Here is a 17,616-nt window from a genome sequence, read left to right as displayed (position 1 = left end):
CGGGATTCCACGGTGAAAATGTGGCTCTAATTTAGCCACAGCGTTAATATCTTTGACCTGCTGGAGGGAAACGAACCAACACACAGAACAGGAAGGGGAGAAACGAGAAAAGAGAGGAGGACGAGCAGCCGGTGCGCGCGCCGCGCCGGGCGGCGGGAGCCGCCCCCGCCCCGCCCCGCCGCGTCTGTGCGCGCGCGCCGCCGGGAGCGCGGCCGCCGGTCGGAGCCCGGCGCCGGGGGCGCGCCGCCGGGAGAGGCTTTGACGTGGCAGTTCCAGCAACTCGGCGAGCGAGACCAGCCTGCGGGGACGCCGGCGCGAGGCGAGGCGAGGCGAGGCGCGGCGGGAGCAGCGGCCGCCGCGGGAGCGGGGTCACCGGGCAGCCGGCAGTGGGGGCAGAGCCCGGCGGCGGGCGGGCGCCGAGCAGGTAATGCCGCGCCCAGCCTGGCTGCGCTGCGGCGGGACCCTTCCCCAGACACAGTTGTGGCGGGGTGCGGTGCCAGGCTGGGGGTGCGGTGGGGCGGTGGCGAGAGGCGGGATGCCCACGCGTGGCGGGGCAGCGGAGGAGACCTCCTGCTTTGCTCCTTCAGCCCTTTCGTGTAGTTTAATACTGGGGGCGGGGGGCGGTGGGCGTGGGCATTTTTTACCCGCCCCTGCGCCCCTATCTTTGTGTCTGGGGATGCTGAAACTCCCTGGTTAGGGTCCTCAGTAGCCACGGTATTCCAGCGTTACTGCCCGCGGTTTTCTGATCTCTGTATCAACTTAATTTCCCCTTCCTTGGAGGGAGGGAATGCTGGAAATACTCATTTTGTGATAATGGCAAATGTATCTTCAAGCGTCAGGACAGCCTGATAGTGAAACTGATTTGTCCGAATCGCAGCTGGGTCCGGGCTAAGACGTGCATCTGGTGAGAACGGAGTGACAGCGGGCGGGGGGTTGTCCTGGGCTTGGAATCCCAGATTTTGAGGCTCGGCCTGCTCGTGCCAAGTGGCTTTCTGCCATGTTGCCGCTTGAAGCTGAGTCAGGCTTCTGTAACTTGGTGCTCCAGCGTGAGGAAGTTTGACGTGGCAGGCTGGGTTGAGTGAGGAAGCAGATTCCTGCCAGGACCAGTGAAGAGGGACCCAGCTGCTTCCTGCTCTTTGCAGCGAACATCCCTGCCTTTCGTCTGTCACTCAGCAACAGGCTGCTGCGTAGGTGTGTTGCTGCTGACTTCCTAAATGCGCTTGGTTGGATGAGCTTGACCCAAGCTCAGGCTGCCACGTCTGTCTCCGCTAAGTGGGAGGAGGGAAGATGTGTTCAGTCACACAGTGGACCCAGGGGCCTATCACTCCTCTTCTTTAGATCTCCGCTTCCAAGGAGAATAAAGTGATCTTACAGTATTTTTACTCCAGTTGCTTTCATTTTGGAATCGTATAGTTTAACATGAAATTGAAACCAAATGAATGCAGTTTCCTGAATATGTTTCAAACCTTAGCCGGTTTCACTGACCTTATAGTTTAAAAGATAGCATCATAAAATAGCAAAAGGAAAAATATTCCAGTGCTGGGTGGAGAAAGTGGGAAGAAATTGTAGAATTGTTTTTTTATCTGGAAAGGCTTTAGAAGCTTCATTTTGTAAGAGAGAACTGACGCTCCGAGAGGTTCTTCCGCTTATTCTGTGTCACACAGCTAAGTATGAGCAGACGTGTAGTGTAAACCCACTTCTCTTGCTGGGATTCAGAGCTTTGTCCAACTTTTCTTTTTAAGACTAGTTCTATGAAATGTCTCTTTTATGAAACCTGGAGAAAATGTCAGCTTTAAAACATGTTCATGTTTTGGTTCTGAGTAGAATCAAGATGGACCTATTGTATTTGTGAGTTGTGCGTGTGTGCTTAAACACATGTGCAATTGGACTTTTCCCCTTCATTGTTTAAATATATGTGCATGTATTCTTAGAGGTGTGGTATTTAAAACAGAAGAAAAGTCTGTCATCTTTGCCTGAGAAACCACTGACAGCTGTCAAATAGTTGTAGGCTGCCACTTGGCTTCCTCAATATATGACTTGTAAAATCAGTCCATTATCAACTTATTTTCTACTATATCTGTGGGACTTTTTTTCCCTTTTTATCCTAACTGCCTGGTTAAAGTTACTAGTTAGGATAGCACTAAAATGACACAAGTCAAAACATCCGATTTCAGGCTACTGGCGAGTCTGCTGGTCAGTCAGTGACGTGGTTATTGCCAGTGACGTGCTCTATGCTGAAACAGGGCCATGGAAACAAAAGGCACGAAGACAGTAGGTACATTTATGAGAGACAAAGTCTCTGTGACACCATTTAGGCTTACAATGGAAGAGGGATTGGCAGCTGGTATTCAGGATTTAATGCCTGTGCATTTGCCTAGGGCTATGGAAGTGAGTTACTGAGTTCCATAGAGCTGTGGTTAGAGCCGTTTTAGGGGAAAAGTGATATTGTTTGATATGAACCTGTCTCGTGCACTTGATAACTGTACCTTTCTTCAGACTATCATAAACATTTATTAACAGTGTTTATGTTTTTAATAACATTAAGTGACTCAAACTCTTGCGTTGATGTTTTTTCTTTTTCCTTCTGTTCCAGGGTTCTTTTATAGAACTGTTCCTTGGAATGATATTTTAATAATGAGCCAGCAAGGTTATGTGGCTACACCTCCCTATTCTCAGCCCCAGCCTGGAATTGGCCTTTCTACCCCACATTATGGGCACTATGGGGGCCCGTCTCATGCAGCTTCTTCACCAGGTAAGGCGCGTTATTTTGACTCATGTGTGATTATTGAATCTCAAGCTCGGAGACATAAGATATTCTGAAAGAGCAGCTTTGGAAGAGTAGAATGGTAATTATAGACGATGCAGTGGTTTGAGCTTATAGGATTATTTGGAAAAACCTGCCTTATCACTGTGGTTTTTGCATGGGGAGTTTATTTTTTAAATATAGATGAAAACAAAGACACTTCCTGAGTGTCTTGTTTTTACTGTTAGACTTGCTCTTGCTATTAACTGGTAGTGTGAGGTTATTACAAACACTAAAACCCCCACAAATTATATATACATACACATACATGTGCATATGTATATGTATATATACTATATACTAAATATATGTATGTTGAATATATACATACACTAACTAATATTGAAAAAATCTCATTAGATTTGTATGCTGAAGTTTAGTCAGTGATGATAATAGTAAGAAAAACATGGTCTTGCTGTAAAGTCATTGAATAATATTGGTTGCCCTAATATGGTACCCAGCAAGGAATCTTGGTTTTTGGAGCAGAGGTGGGAGGAGTCATGGAGTGGGACTCCTGTTGCTCTCATGGCAGCTGACGTAGTAAGATCACCTCCCTTTGTCTAGGGGCTGCCCTGAGGGGCCAAGTTTCAGGGTCAGCAGGGAGGCTAATAATAGCTTGTTTCAGTGCTGATGACCCCAGATTCCCTAAAAACATTTGTGAAAGGCAGTTCTTGGGACTTCTGAGGAATCCACTCAAATCCTTGGGGAAACAGGGCTGTGTGTAAATAATTGAGTATCTCTTGAGGTTTACTAGGACTGACTCAGGGATATAGGACCCAGGCCTTGCTGGGTAGCTTGTGTGGATTGCAGAGTCAGCTAGGGGTGAGGAAAGCCTCTGGGGAGCCTTGATGCTAGCAGCCACGCACAGTTGCTGCAGAAGATGCTGTGAGACTGAATTTCCTGTGGGAAGTCACTCTTCTGACTTAGTCCAGGTTTTAAAAACCTCCAGCTGAGGCATCGTCATCTTGTCCGGGTTCAGTCCTCCCCATGACATTTCTAGATCTGGGTCCTTTGGAACCATTTAACCCATCTTTCTCCAGTTTCTTTTCTGTCTGGTGGTTCATTCCCCCTCAGCATTTATATATAATGATAATTATGCATTACTCTTTTTTTGACTGCTTACCATGTATCATAAGCTGGTCCTAAAAGAATTATGTGTATAATTTTCTTTAACCGTCATTCAATGCTGTTCAGTAGATTATTAGCCCTATTTGGCAGCTAAGAAAACTGGATGTCTGAAATACCATGATTTATCCAAAGTACAGAGCTGGTGGTGTAACTGGGATTCACACCGGGGGTCCCTCGAGAAGACAGCAGCAAACTTGAATAGACACCTAAGTGAAACGTTTAGTGTTCCTCACTTTTCCGCCTTCTCTTTGCAGCCATCTCTTAAAGTCCTCAGCCTACTCCCTCACACCCACCCTTGCCTCGCGGCTCTCCCCGGCTCGGTGTATTCCCTGCCCCATCGCCTGGGCCCCGTCCAGCCTTCCCCTTCTCCCACTAGGGTTGCTAGTGACCTCCTGTTACCACAGGCAGAAACACTGTCTTGTGCTCTTGAATTTGACACCGTTTACTGCTTTTGTGTGTACAGAACTCTTTTCTGCTTTGGTTTCAATGACACTGTCCTTTCGTTAATTTTCTTGGTGGCTTTCTGGACAGCTCCTCTCAGGGGTTCCCACTTCCCCACATGACCCTTATGTGGTGCTGATTCTGCTTCTCTGTTCTGACTTCACCCTTCTTCCCCCCTCACTGTAGATTTTTCCCTTAACTGTGTTATTCCATATGAAGGGCTGGTCTCTCAGCCAGCCCAGGTGACTTTCTTAAGCTCCAGATCTGTATTTTCAGTTGCCAACCTGTTTACATGGATATATCAAACTCATCATGTCCAAAATAACTCAGTATATTTTTTCATAAAGCATGTTTTTTCTGGCATTCCATACTCACCGAGCAGCTATCATTCATTCAGCTACCTAAATAGAACTTTTCACTATTTTAAAAAGTCTCTCCCTTTTACCTTCTATAATCCAGATTCTTTTGGGGGTAATTGAAAATCTTTTCTACCTGCTTCCTCCTTTCTACCCAGTAGTCACTATTCTTGCTCCAGCCATCACCTCTCACCTGGATGACTAACGTCTCCTAACCGCATCCTCTCTCCAGCCTTTCTCCAAACAGTCCAGTCCTGTGTTCCGTTCATTCAGTCACTCATCATGTACAACTCTTTGAGAACCCATGGGCTGCAGCACGCCAGTATTCCCTGTCCATCACCAACTCCTGAAGCCTGTTCAAACTCATTCATGTCCACTGAGTCGGTGATGCCATCCAACCATCTCATCCTCTGTCTTCCCCTTCTCCTCCTGCCTTCAGTCTTTCCCAGCTTCAGGGTCTTTTCCAATGAGTCAGTTCTTCACATCAGGTGGCCAAAGTACTGGGGCTTCAACTTCAGCATCAGTCCTTCCAATGAACATTCAAGACTGATTTTCTTTACAATTGACTAGTTTGATTTTCTTGCAGTCCAAGGGACTCTCAAGAGTCTTCTCCAACACCACAGTTCAAAAGTATCAATTCTTCGGCACTCAGCTTTCTTTATGGTCCAACTCTCACATCCATATATGGCTACTGGAAAAACCATAGCTTTGACTAGGCGGACCTTTGTCGGCAAAGTAATGTCTCTGTGCTTTAATATGCTGTCTCGGTTGGTCATAGCTTTTCTTCCAAGGAGCAAGCATCTTTTAATTTCATGGCTGCAGTCACCATCTGCAGTTATTTTGGAGCCCTCAAAAATAAAGTCTGTCACTGTTTCCACTGTTTCCCTATCTATTTGCCATGAAGTGATCAGCCTGGATGTCATGATCTTAGTTTTCTGAATGTTGAGCTTTAAGCCAGCTTTTTCACTCTCTTCTTTCACTTTCATCAAGAAGCTCTTCATTTCCTCTTCCCTTTCTGCCGTGTGGTGTCATCTGCATATCTGAGGTTATTGATATTTCTCCTGGCAATCTAGATTCCAACTGGTGATTCATCCAGCCCTGCGTTTCTTATTATGTACTCTGCATGTAAGTTAAATAAGCAGGATGACAATATACAGCCTTGAAGTACTCCTTTCCTAATTTGGAACCAGCCTGTTGTTCCTTGTCCGGTTCTAACTGTTGCTTCTTGACCTGCATTTAGGTTTCTCAGGAGGCTGAGGTGGTCTGTGCTGGAGGGACTTTTATAGCCTGCAAATCTGATTCTGACTTTCTTCTGCTTCAGACCTTTCTGGCACCTGCATAAAGCTGGTCTGTGCCTCCGGTCAGCGCCTCCACCCCGTCCTTCCCCTAGCGTGTGCCCTAGCCTCCTCCTGCAGACTCGGTTCACCTGTGGGTCTTGCTGACATTTCTGACCACTTCCTGTTCTTCCTCAAGCTTATTCCTAGATCCTCTTCTCCTGTGTTCTCCAAGCCCTTTGTGGCTTTGCTGCCAGTTACCACACTGTGTGTAATAGATGTGCCTGAACAGTTCAAAAGGTCCTCACACAGTGCTCATTCAAGAAATGAGTGAACGACCAGCTGCTGCATTCATCAGCAGAGTACTCAGGTGTTCACCAGTGGTAAAACACCATTTGTTGGATTAGATCCTTCATGCTTTAACTTCAACCTCTTTGTCCTTATCAGTTCTCAGATACCAGGCCATCAGACTCTGTCTGTGTACATACCTTTCTGTAAATTGTGGTATATTTGTTTAATGATTTAAAACTGTCACTAAATTACCTGAGCCTATCTTTCTCTGTGCTGAATGACCTTAGATCTCTTAGTCTTCAGTCATCACGTACCTTCTTCTTTTCTAGTTTTTTTTTTTTTTTTTGGTGACAGACTCAGAGAACTTGGCTGTAGCTCCTTGAACTGTCTGTTCTACCATGGATCTGGCCAGCGCCCCGTCTTGGTTCTATTTCTTACATACCACACTGTCCTTTGTGCCTGTTATGTGATGCTAGTCCTGTGCAGTAACCATGCAGCAGGTTTATTTGGTAAGCAAAATACCTGTGGCGATGCAACACCGAGTAAAATGAACCCAAGCTCCGTCCTTATAGTACGGACTTGTCTAGTGGGATGTGCATTAAGGAAATGGACAGTGACAATGCAGGGGAAACACCGTTTTGAGGAAGTAGAGGGTGGAATGGAAGCTCACAGCAGGGGCACCTAACCAAGGCTTACGGATGAAGGGACTCTTCCTGGAAGGAAGAACCTGAAAGATGAGTGAGGGTCGGCCAAATAGGGAGGCAGGTCCCTGGGGTTGGAGAGGTGACACTTTTGCGGACCTGCAGGAGGTTCACCGTGGCTCTCAGGACAGTAGGGTGCAGTGAAGCATCTTAAGCTGGGAAGGGTCACGTATATTGTTTAGTTATAGTCCACATTGGAAAGAGTGTGAGCAGGGAATCAGCGGGCACACTGCTTTCTGGAGCACAGTTTCGGGTCCTCAGCATTGTTGACATTTGGGGTCAGCTAATTCTTTGTTGTGGGGGAGGCCGTGCTGTGCATCCTAGGGCCTCTAATAGCATCCTTGGCTTCTACCCATCATCAGATAGCAGTGGTCCCTCTTCTACTCCCACCCCTGGCCCCAAGACGTAGAAACCGAAAGTCTTAGACCTTGCCAAGTGTCCCTTCAGGAGCAGCATCACCCTTGGTGGAGGACCACTTGTCTAGAAGCTGAGCAGCAGGAACTGTTGATGTCCTGGAACCGGGGGCTGTGGTGAGGCTTCTAATAAATGGTGAACTCTTGTAGGAATAGCACCAGCCACAGCACCTTAGCAATGAGTCATTATGGTTCGGCCCACATAGTAGGGAGTTTGTTTATTTTAGATAAACTTCTTCCTTTCTCAAATGGTTTTTAATTTTGGTTTCAGTTTGTCAGATCCAGGGCCAAATCCAAGATACGCTTTCCTGCGATGTTGTTTTGGTCAGAGATCAGTCTAGAAAAACATCTGTAAAAGGGTATCAGGAAGCTAAGAGAATAGTAGAGTCAGAGAACCAGGCGACTCTACGGTCATGGAGCCAACATCCAGTAAGCATTGCCTTTCTACTTGGGAGCCGTCACTAGAGCACATGGCAGCCCAGTCTGTAAGGGAGTCTAAGAAACGGAGATTCCATCTTTCCAGCTCAGGACCACATGGAAAGGCAAGCCAGAAAGGAATTAGATTTGGTATTGTGTAAGCTAGTCTGTAAAAAATGTCATTGCATTAAAGGCCAGTTTATGATTTTAGCTATTTTTCTTTGGGCATTGTTGTTCAGTCACTCAGCCATGTCTGACTCTTTGTGACCCCATGGACTGCAGCACTTTAGGCTTCCCTGTCCTTCACTGTCTCCCAGAGCTTGCTCAAACTCATGTCCATTGAGTCAGCAATGCCATCTAACCATCTAATCCTCTGCTGCCCCCTTCTCCTCTTGCCCTCAATCTTTTCCAGCATCAGGGTCTTTTCCAGAGAACTGGCTTTTTGCATCAGGTAGGCAAACTATTGGAGCTTCAGCTTCAGCATCAGTCCTTCCAATGAATATTCAGGACCGATTTCCTTTAGGATTGACTGGTTTCATCTCTTTGCTGTCCAAGGAACTTTCAAGAGTCTTCTCCACAATTTGAAAGCATCAGTTCTTTGCTGCTCAGCCTTTTTTATGGTCCAACTCTCACATCCATACATGACTGCTGGAAAAACCATATCTTTGGCTAGGCGGACCTTTTTTGGCAAAGTGATGTCTCTGCTTTTTAATATGCTGTCTAGATTCATCATAGCTTTTCTTCCAAGGAGCAAACATCTTTTAATTTCAAGGCTGCAGTCACCATCTGCAGTGATTTTGGAGTCCAAGAAAATAAAATCTGTCACTGTTTCCACTTTCTCTCCATCTAATTGCCATGAAGTGATGGGACCGGATCCCCTGATCTTAGTTTTATGAATGTTGAGTCTTAAGCAAGCTTTTTCACTCTCTTCTTTCACCCTCCTCAAGAGAGCATAAGCATAGTTAGATCTTTCTCATGGTATGGTTTTGCTTTCCTATTAAAATTCTCATACTGAAATTCACATAACCTGATTTCTCTTTGTTTCTGATCACTTATGAAAATGCCAGGTATGTGACCAAAGACTATGACTTTGCAGATAATAGTGATACTGGTTTCCTTTGCCCTGAGAATAGAGTCCAAATGGCCCCCAGGACTTTGTAGTCTGACCCCAGCCAACCTGGACAGCCTCTGCTCTGGCCACTCCCCACACCGTCTGCCGACACTTCGCCTTTTGCCTGATCACACCCCGCTCTCTCAGATCTTCACTTAAGCTTTGCCTCCTGCCTGGAATCCCCTGTCCTATCTCTGTGCTAAGAGCTCCTGCCGGTTCTTCAGGATTCAGCTCGAGCAGGCCTTCCTCTCTGAACTTTTCTGGATTCCCATGGGAAGTGTCAGGTCGTTCCTCTGCGTTTTACTCTTGTCCCCAGGCGCTGTAATTGTTTACATGGCTGTCTCTTCCCTAAGAGCTCCAAGTGCCTTAGAGGCACATTGAGTGTATGTTGAACAAGAATGAATTTGAATCATTGCTACCAAGTTGATTTCCAAAAATAAAAGGGAAAGAATCTTTTAGTAAGATTTCTGTGAGACATTTCTGCTTGAGTGTGTAAGAACTGTTTTTGGTTTGGTTTGGTTTTTAGAAACAGGTTTATAAATATGTGCATCTCATGTACACATGAAAATACCAGTACATGAGTAGCTCCGAGAACTAGTTTTTGGTGCTGTGTGAGGGTTGCCATGAAACTGCTGTTTGCTTACCTATTTGAGGAATGAGAATATCTTTGGTTTCTTGTAATGCCTTTAATTATTATTGCATTAGCGCTAGTATTGTAGATTTTCTATTTTTATCCAAAATAATGTTTTAAGAATGAAAATACAGGAGTGCATATAATTATGATATATGTATCTTGTTAGAATATATTGATAAATCCTTGAAAAAAAAGGGAGCAAAGGGTATGACCAGGGTGAGGAAACTAAGATTTCTTGGGAGATTCCCTTTATTTATCTGGCATTGTTCTGGATGCTCCTATGCCCATTACCTAGTTTAATTCTCAGAATGATCCACAGAGACAGGGGACACTGTTGCCATGGTATAGTGTTAAAAGTTTAGGTTCTGAAAGAAAAAAGTATCTTTTTAGGGTCACAGGTGTTTAGTGATACAGGAAGAATGCAGACTCCAGTCTGCGTGGCTGTAAGTCTCCTGTTTTTCTAACTCTGCTGGATTTGAGGTATAAACTGTATGTAAAAGTAAGAATAATATTTGTTGTTTTTGTTCTTGGTATATGGAAAATGGCTAAATAAACTGTGATGGTAAAGTTAATATAAATTTTTTCTTAAGTTTGAGGAATTCAGTTTTAAGAAAAGAAACCTTTGTATAATTCTCACTAATATTGTTCATGAATACTACTACTTCCCTGGCCGTGTTTCATTCTGGATTACCCAGGCATCTGAGAGCATGCCCCTCAGAGGGTTGTGATGACCACATAAGAAATTCTTCTTGGGCCACTGTAGGGTCGTTGAGTCACTTTCCTTACTCTCTAAGGGAATAAGCTTTCTCGGAAGATGAAAGAAGAAAGGAAACGTTGAGTATGAAATACCGTCGTGTGGTCAAATGGAAGAGCTCACACAGGGCAGCCAGGAGGTCACTGGTGATGGTGCCAGAGAGGAAAAGGGGGTCAAAGTGAAGCACGTGGGAGAAGGCAAACCTGTGGTTACCAGAGGGCAGGGGCGGGATAAGCTGGGAGACTGGGACTGACATGTATACTCTACTATATAGAAAATAGGTGACTAGTAAGGGTCTACTCTATAGCACAGGGAACTCTACTGTATTCTGTAATGGTCTAATGGGGAAAGTATCTAAAAAAAGAGTGGGTGTATGTATAGTAAGCGATTCACTTTGCTGTGCTGTTGAAACTACCACAACATAGTAAACAGACTATACTCCAATAAAAATTAGAAGAAAAAACGTTGAAAGGTCTGGAGCAAAAACAAGCAGAATGGAAGTAGGGACAACACATAGAAGAAATGTACTTTCTCTCTCTCTCTCTTTTTTTGAAGTCTGAAAGGGGTGTCACAAGCAATCAAGTCTGAACCTTTCCTTCTGCAGTGAGGGGAAACTGAGGCCCACAGAGATAAACTTCTTGCCCAGCATGGCTGGATGGGGCATCACACTGCTCTAACCCAAGCTCAGTGATTTGTCTCCTGTCCCACCATTTCTCTAGAAGAAGGAGAGAAAAAATGTTTGAGAACAGTTTTAAAGAGAAACTTTTAAAGATCTCCGTTGCAGAAGAGATGCTTGTAAATTAAAACGGGCACTGCTGGGAGCATCCCCATCACGTGTGGTCTCGTAGTTTGTGTGAGAAGCTGGGGTGACATGAGCAGCCCCTCAGCTGTTTATCACCCAGCCCGTGGAATCCTGGAAAAATTACCAGCTCTGAGGTCCGTGCCCTGGATCCGTGGGAGAAACAGATGCTGTTCTCCATGCACTTTCCTCATGCTATAACCTCGGGCGTCTTCAGAGGTCCTTCCCTGTAGTTAGAATTACTATGCTTTGTGACTCCCCATGCTGTTTCCTCCCCAGATTTGTAGTCTGATCCCCAGCGGCCTATTGCAGTGTGTGCTCTAGCAGTCTTTATCTGACAGTGTGTTTCTGTCTGGGTGCCTCTCTCCCAGACACAAAGGTTTGCTTCTGTCTTAGTTTCTGGTTAGCGTTAAAGTGATGCCTATGCTCCTGTCGCTGGCGGTCAGACAGGGATGCTGCAGCCCGGAGTGGGTGAGTCTGTGCTGGTGAAGGCAGGTGTGGAGGAGAGCCTGTTCTCACCCGTTCTTCCCCTCCGCCCCTCGTTTTCCACTTTTGACCTGTTACCTCCGTGTCCTGTCTCCCTGCACGTTCACCCTCTTCTGAGCTCCTGTCCTTCCCTTGCAGGCATGATAAAGCCGGCGGGGCCCCTGGGGGCGGCTCCCCCTGGGGGGATGTTGCCTCAGGGCCATCCGCCTCCTGGACCCCACCAGTTTGGCCAGAACGGAGCTCATGCGCAAGGTCCTCCTCCACAAAGGTGAGCTGGAGTCCAACCCCCATCTGTGTAATCTACCGAAATCATCTCACGGGTCCCTTCTGCACTTGCAGGTTTGTCGATGGAAACTTTGACCTCTTGATGCCTCGAAAGGATCTACTGGTAAACTGTAAGGAAACAAAGTGTTTACAAAAGTTAGGACATTGAAATACCAGTACTAATAAATAAAGTACCAATACTGTTAAAAAAAAAATGAAAATTCCTTGTGTCAGTAGCTTTTAGTTTGGAGTTATATTCATCTTCTGTGTATGCATGCTCAGTTGCTAAATTGTGCCCGACTCTGCAACCCCATGGACTCTATCCACCAGTCTCCTCAGTCCATGGGATTTCTCAGGCAAGAATACTGGAGTGGATTTCCATTTCCTTCTCCAGGGGATCTTCCAACCCAGGGATTGAACCCACGTCTCCTGCATTGGCAGGTCAGTTCTGTAGCACTTAGCCACCAGGGAAGCCCATGTTCACCTCAGTGTTTTGTATTAATCTCTAATTCCTTCAGATGTCTGTGGTTTATGTTCTCCAGTGAAATTTTAAATCATCTGTTCTCAAGTCCTTTACAGAACTGAGTTCAGTGCCAGTAGGTGCTGAATAAATACTTAAAAAATTAAATTAGATTGCGGCCAGTGGTGAAGACTGTGGATTTGATGTGGAAGGCACACGGATGCCAGTGCAGGACTCTCGAAAGGCGGGGGGATACTAAAGACAACCCGGGAAATCAGTCTGTTTGTGTTTATAAATTAAGGAAGGGAGAAGTGGGAGGCGGGCCTGGACAAGCCAAGGTGTGAGATGGGGGACGTGCTGGGAGCCCCGCAACCCCTTGGGACTGTGCCCTGGGGGGGACCCACCTCACACCTTCCCGGCTGGAGTCGTGTGTCCTGGGAGGTGTTGCTGTTGAGAATCCCCGTGCTGAGTGGTAGACAGTGTTCACGTTGGAATTTGTTCAGTGATTACCCAGAGGCTTTGTTTCCCAGGTTCCTTCCTAGGTTGTCAGGCTGCAGGGTTGGGGTTGGGGGGGAAGTAGGCCCTCTGGAGGACTCTGGACCCTGCCGATGGTGAGGTCCTTGGGTCACCCTTTCAAGGAGACCTAGTCCCTGTTGATGGGGAAGCTCCCTCTGGCACATTTTAAATCATCACTGACAGGGCATTCATGAGGCCGTCATCTCCTGGTTCTTGTTCTGATAACATTTTCCATTGAAATGGTAGCTCTGAGATGCAGTGAAGGTTATTGTAGGGATCACTGGATGAGTGAGTCTAAGTAATTTGCTTTCCATGGGATTGTGCTTTGAACAAGGAGCGAGAAGTCCAAGGCCCCAATTCAGGACCTGCCCCTCCGGCCCCCAGTCTCAACAGTGTAGCAGCGGGGCCTGAGGGGAGGACACAAAGGTTGAACCCAGATGCTACCTCTGGTTCATTAGCCTTGTGATTCTGGAGACATTCCTAGGCCTTTAGATCTCCTTTTCCTCACTTGTACAATGAGGAAATAGAATTCTCAGTCCTGAATAGAGGGGAGAAGTTCTGGAGAAGTACATTGTTGTGAACTGTCAAGCAGGTCAGATTATTTTTTTAAAGAAATGCAAAAGTAGAACAGCCACTTTGAAGTTAAATTTTGAGTCACTAGAAATAGCCTAGATTGCTTTGAACTTTTTGGTTGTTTCCACTTGTTTTCTTGAATTAGGTTACGTGTCTGTGTTAGTCACTCAGTTGTGTCCGACACATTGCAGCCCCATGGACTGTAGCCCTCAGGCTCCTCTGTCCATGGAATTCTCCAGGCAAGAACACTGGAGTGGGTTGCCGTTCTCCTCGCCCGGGGATCTTTCTGACCCAGGGGTTGGCCTGGGTCTCCTCTGAGCCACTGGGGAAGCCCAGGTGAATCACGGACTTGGCATCAGTCGCATCGTGGCTGTGCGCTCAGCACGGCGTCTGCCAGTGATGAGTAGCAGAGCCTAAGGTCGGGCGTGTGCGATCCTCGTGGCTCAGGCAGTTCTGGCTGGACAAGTTACTCCGCCTCTGCGTGCCTTGGTTTCCTAATCACAGGTGTAACAGTAAAGATGTGCTGGTGAGGATTTTGGTCATTAGTCCGTGCAGAGAACCTCGCACAGCGCCCATGAAAGGCAATGTGCATTAGCCGTTATCAACACCCGCTCCACGGGATTTGGAAAGTCTCTGGTCTGTTGCTTGCCCTGCCTGCTAGCTCAGGGTAGCTGCCTCTCACGGCTCAGTTGAGGAATCTGCCTGTGTTGTGATTCCTAGGGAGACACTGACAGATTTTGCCCCATCTCTTTCTCCTCCTGTACTGTTCCGTTGCTTCAGCTTACACTGAATTAAAGGCTGAAAAAGGAGCTATAGACACTGAATTTATGGTTGACGGTGGGGAAGGATAGGGGTAAGGGATAGTTAGGGAGTTTGGGGTTGACATGTACGCACTGCTGTGCATGGATAACTGAAGAAGGACCTACTGGATACCGCAGGGAGCTCTGCTTAGGGGTCTGTGGCAGCCTGGATGGGGAGTGGTGTGAGGGAGAAGGGATACGTGTGTATGTATGGCTGGGTCCCCTCTCTGTTCACCGGAAACTGTCACAACTTTGTTAGCTATACCCTAACACAAACTACAAAGTTAAAAAAAACGGAGAGGTCCAGTGTTCGGGCTAAGCCTCTGTGGTGAGACTCCGTAGCCTCCCGGACGCATTTCTGTGTCTGCAGTTCAGTGCAGGGCAAAGGGCCCCGGGACTGTGCTGGTGAGTCATTCCAGCTTGTCAGAGAGCACAGGTCACCCGTGGCCTTTGTGTGATGATTGCAGCACTTCAAGGAGTCATTTGTCCCGAGAGGACCCATCCTAGAAGTCTTTTCATTTTTTTTTTTTTTTTGCCATATCTAAACTGTTGAATAAAAACGTGATCAATTCAGAGCCATTATGCTGATTTAAATTTTAAAATCATAATTTTTATTTTTAAATATTGCTATTTCAAAGTTTCCTAAAACTTAAAAATCATACCTAGTCATTTGGCTTTTTGATTGGCTGAGGCAGAATAAATGTCTTAAAATTGTAAATGGTACTAAAGTTATCTACAGTGTGTTACTGCTGGGTGGGATTAATTTCTTATACAAAATCTATAACCTAAAGTTCCATTTTTTAATCATTAAGGGAAAATTTAATTGTAAGTGTTCTGTTTTGACCCAAGAAATGGGAAATTACATGGAAGGGAAGGTGGGAAGGAGACTCGTCTTCCCAAATTGAAGCTATTATCAGGGTGAATCTACTAAGAAATTGGCTTCAGTGGAAAAGTAGAAAACAAGAAAAATAAGAGAAACACATAGTTGTTTTCTTGTGTGTATGTGTAAAGCAATGACAATTTGGCAGAGCTTTTATTTTATTCAGTGGGCTCAGTATTTAAAAATCTAGATTTTGTATCCATCTAATCTTGAAAAATTTGGTACCTTACCTCCAGATTCTAATAAACTTCAGCATGTCACTCACTCCTTAGGCAATTTGTTGTTAACTTGAAGATGAAAAGTGTTTGAGGTTGAGCAGACCACAGACAGCTGAGTCACCTCTTGAGAAGTTTAGGGTGAAATCGAGGCTCACTTCTGATATTTTATAATCCTCAGGTTATAATCTTTTATGGTTCTTTTTGATTACCTCTCCTGACATTCAATGAAACAGTTAATTAAAATATGTAATTGGAGCTTATCTATTCTAATTTTCATTATAATTGTGCTAAATTTATAGATTTAACTTGAAAAGAATTGATACCGTAATAACTTTGAATCTTTTGATTCATAAACAAGTATATTCCTCTATTTAGGTCTACTTTAATTTCTCTTAGCAATAGTTTATATCTTCTAGTATAGAGGTTTTGCACTTATTTTGTTAAATTCATTCCCAATGCTGTATGTTTTTCAATGGTATTATAAATGGTGTATTTTAAACTTTCACTTCCTCATTGTTTGTTGCTAGTATATAGAAATAGAATTCATTTTTGCAAAAAAAAAAAGTAATTGAATGTTTCTTCAGCAAGAAACATGGTAAATGGAGTAATCAGTGAGAAATACTTAAATCTGTATGATTTTTAATTCTAACCACATTGTATTTAGAGCAGGGAAAGGATTGTTCCATCTTTATGGATTGAAAACTGAGAGCTACAAGGAATTACGTGGCTTCTCCCAGCTCACACAGCAAGTCTTTAGGTTAGGAATCAGAGGCCTGGATTCTCACTGAAGCTCTGAGATCCACATGGCCTTGAATAAACTAATTTAGGAAAGTAATGAAACTTGAAAAATATTAAACCATTTTGTATGTTTAAGATGTTTTGTTAATCTTTTCATATGTATGTCAGAGCTTTTAAAAATATTTTTATTAAAAAGTTATTTAATAAAAGTTATCCTTTCAGTACTATTTTACTTTTACTTTTAAGTTGATAATATTCCTTGACTGATTCATGTTGACATATGGCAAAAACCACCACAATATTGTAATCATCCTCCAGTTAAAATTCATTAATTTAAAAAATCTAATCTGTTTAAGAGTTTGGTTGATCAGAAAAATAATTTGTGAATTTCTGATGCCTAACTCCTAGGATATGTATTAGGCAATGAATGATAAGTTGGCATTTATGGGTCAAAAAGTAATAGCTAATGGTTGTTCGGTCTCTCATTCTGTATTTTAAATCTTTAACCTTTTGTTAAAAAATACTTGAGGGTGCTTGTCCTGCTTCTATTTGAAACAATCCTGTCTGTACTATCTCTTTAAAAATGATTCACAGGATTTTTATATTTAAAAAATATTGTTAACATCTATGAAATATTTCTGAACATGTTGGGGAAATGGTTTTTCTCAAAAGAGTGAATACTACTACCCGCCTTCTCTGGTTGGCCCAAACCCTCTTACTGTACCTCACGCTGCAGCCGCTAATACATTCTGTAGCATATGTACATTCTGCCTGAGTGGACGTGTTTCATATATCTACGAAACCCCATGAATGAGTTTTAAGAAACAGACAGCATAATTTTTTGAAAGAAATGCAATTATTTCTTTTTATGAAGCAAGGATTTACAAAGCGTATCTTTAACACAGTTCTCAAAAACTCAGTTCTAAGTGATCATAAAGATACAGTCAACGAAGCATTTTAGTTTTCTTGATTTCTGTCCTATTGATCATTAGCCCTAGTATAGATGATTTCTAATGGACTCAGCTTCCTAAATTGATTTCCACAACTTGTTAAGTGATTACCATTAGATTTTTTATTTTTTTTGGCTAAGTGTCTTGATGTCTTTAGCATGTGAGCATAAATATGGGATGGTGCTACACGATTGATCTTGAGTTCACGTTGAGGTTAAAGGTGTATCATATAATATGAGTCGTTTTCCTAGTGCCCACTAGACGGGCTGATTTAACTTTGCCAGTTGGTGTACGTCATTTGCATATGACATTAACACCCCTTTTCTCCCTCAGATTCCCTGGCCCTCCACCTGTCAGCAGTGCGGCCCCCTCCTACCCACCATACTCGCCCTCGACACAGTCGTCGTATCCAAGTCCAGGGTCCACTGCGTCCATGGCCCAGCTGGGCGGTCAGCTCGGTGCTATGCACATTAACAGCTACGGTAACAGTTTCACTTTTCATGCTTATTGACCGCCTTGTCTCATGAGTATTTTTAGTAAGAAACTTCTTCCTCAGATTCAAAATAGACATATCTCTGGTATACCATATTGAACTAGTTTTGGACATTT

At 44.5% G+C, this 17,616-nt stretch overlaps 1 protein-coding gene across 4 annotated transcripts in view; it reads left to right on the top strand.

Moving 5' to 3' along the window:
* The first annotated feature begins 236 nt into the window (after window positions 1–236).
* The window catches only part of SEC24D (SEC24 homolog D, COPII coat complex component), a 111,957-nt gene continuing 94,577 nt past the window's right edge, over window positions 237–17,616 (top strand). For 2 of the 4 annotated variants that reach the window (XM_043438807.1, XM_043438804.1), the window contains exons 1-4: window positions 237–424; window positions 2,594–2,752; window positions 11,747–11,876; window positions 17,341–17,489. In XM_043438807.1, coding sequence (XP_043294742.1) covers window positions 2,635–2,752; window positions 11,747–11,876; window positions 17,341–17,489 — 397 coding nt within the window. In that variant the 5' untranslated portion in view covers window positions 237–424; window positions 2,594–2,634. Of the gene's footprint in view, window positions 425–883; window positions 905–1,049; window positions 1,192–2,593; window positions 2,753–11,746; window positions 11,877–17,340; window positions 17,490–17,616 lie in introns of those variants that run through there. The other 2 variants (XM_043438805.1, XM_043438806.1) reach the window with 2 other exon arrangements.

This window comes from Cervus canadensis, chromosome 19, assembly GCF_019320065.1.
Source record: "Cervus canadensis isolate Bull #8, Minnesota chromosome 19, ASM1932006v1, whole genome shotgun sequence".
NCBI lineage: Eukaryota > Metazoa > Chordata > Mammalia > Artiodactyla > Cervidae > Cervus > Cervus canadensis.
Note: the sequence above shows the minus strand (reverse complement) of the source record. Positions and strands in the feature narration are given on the sequence as shown.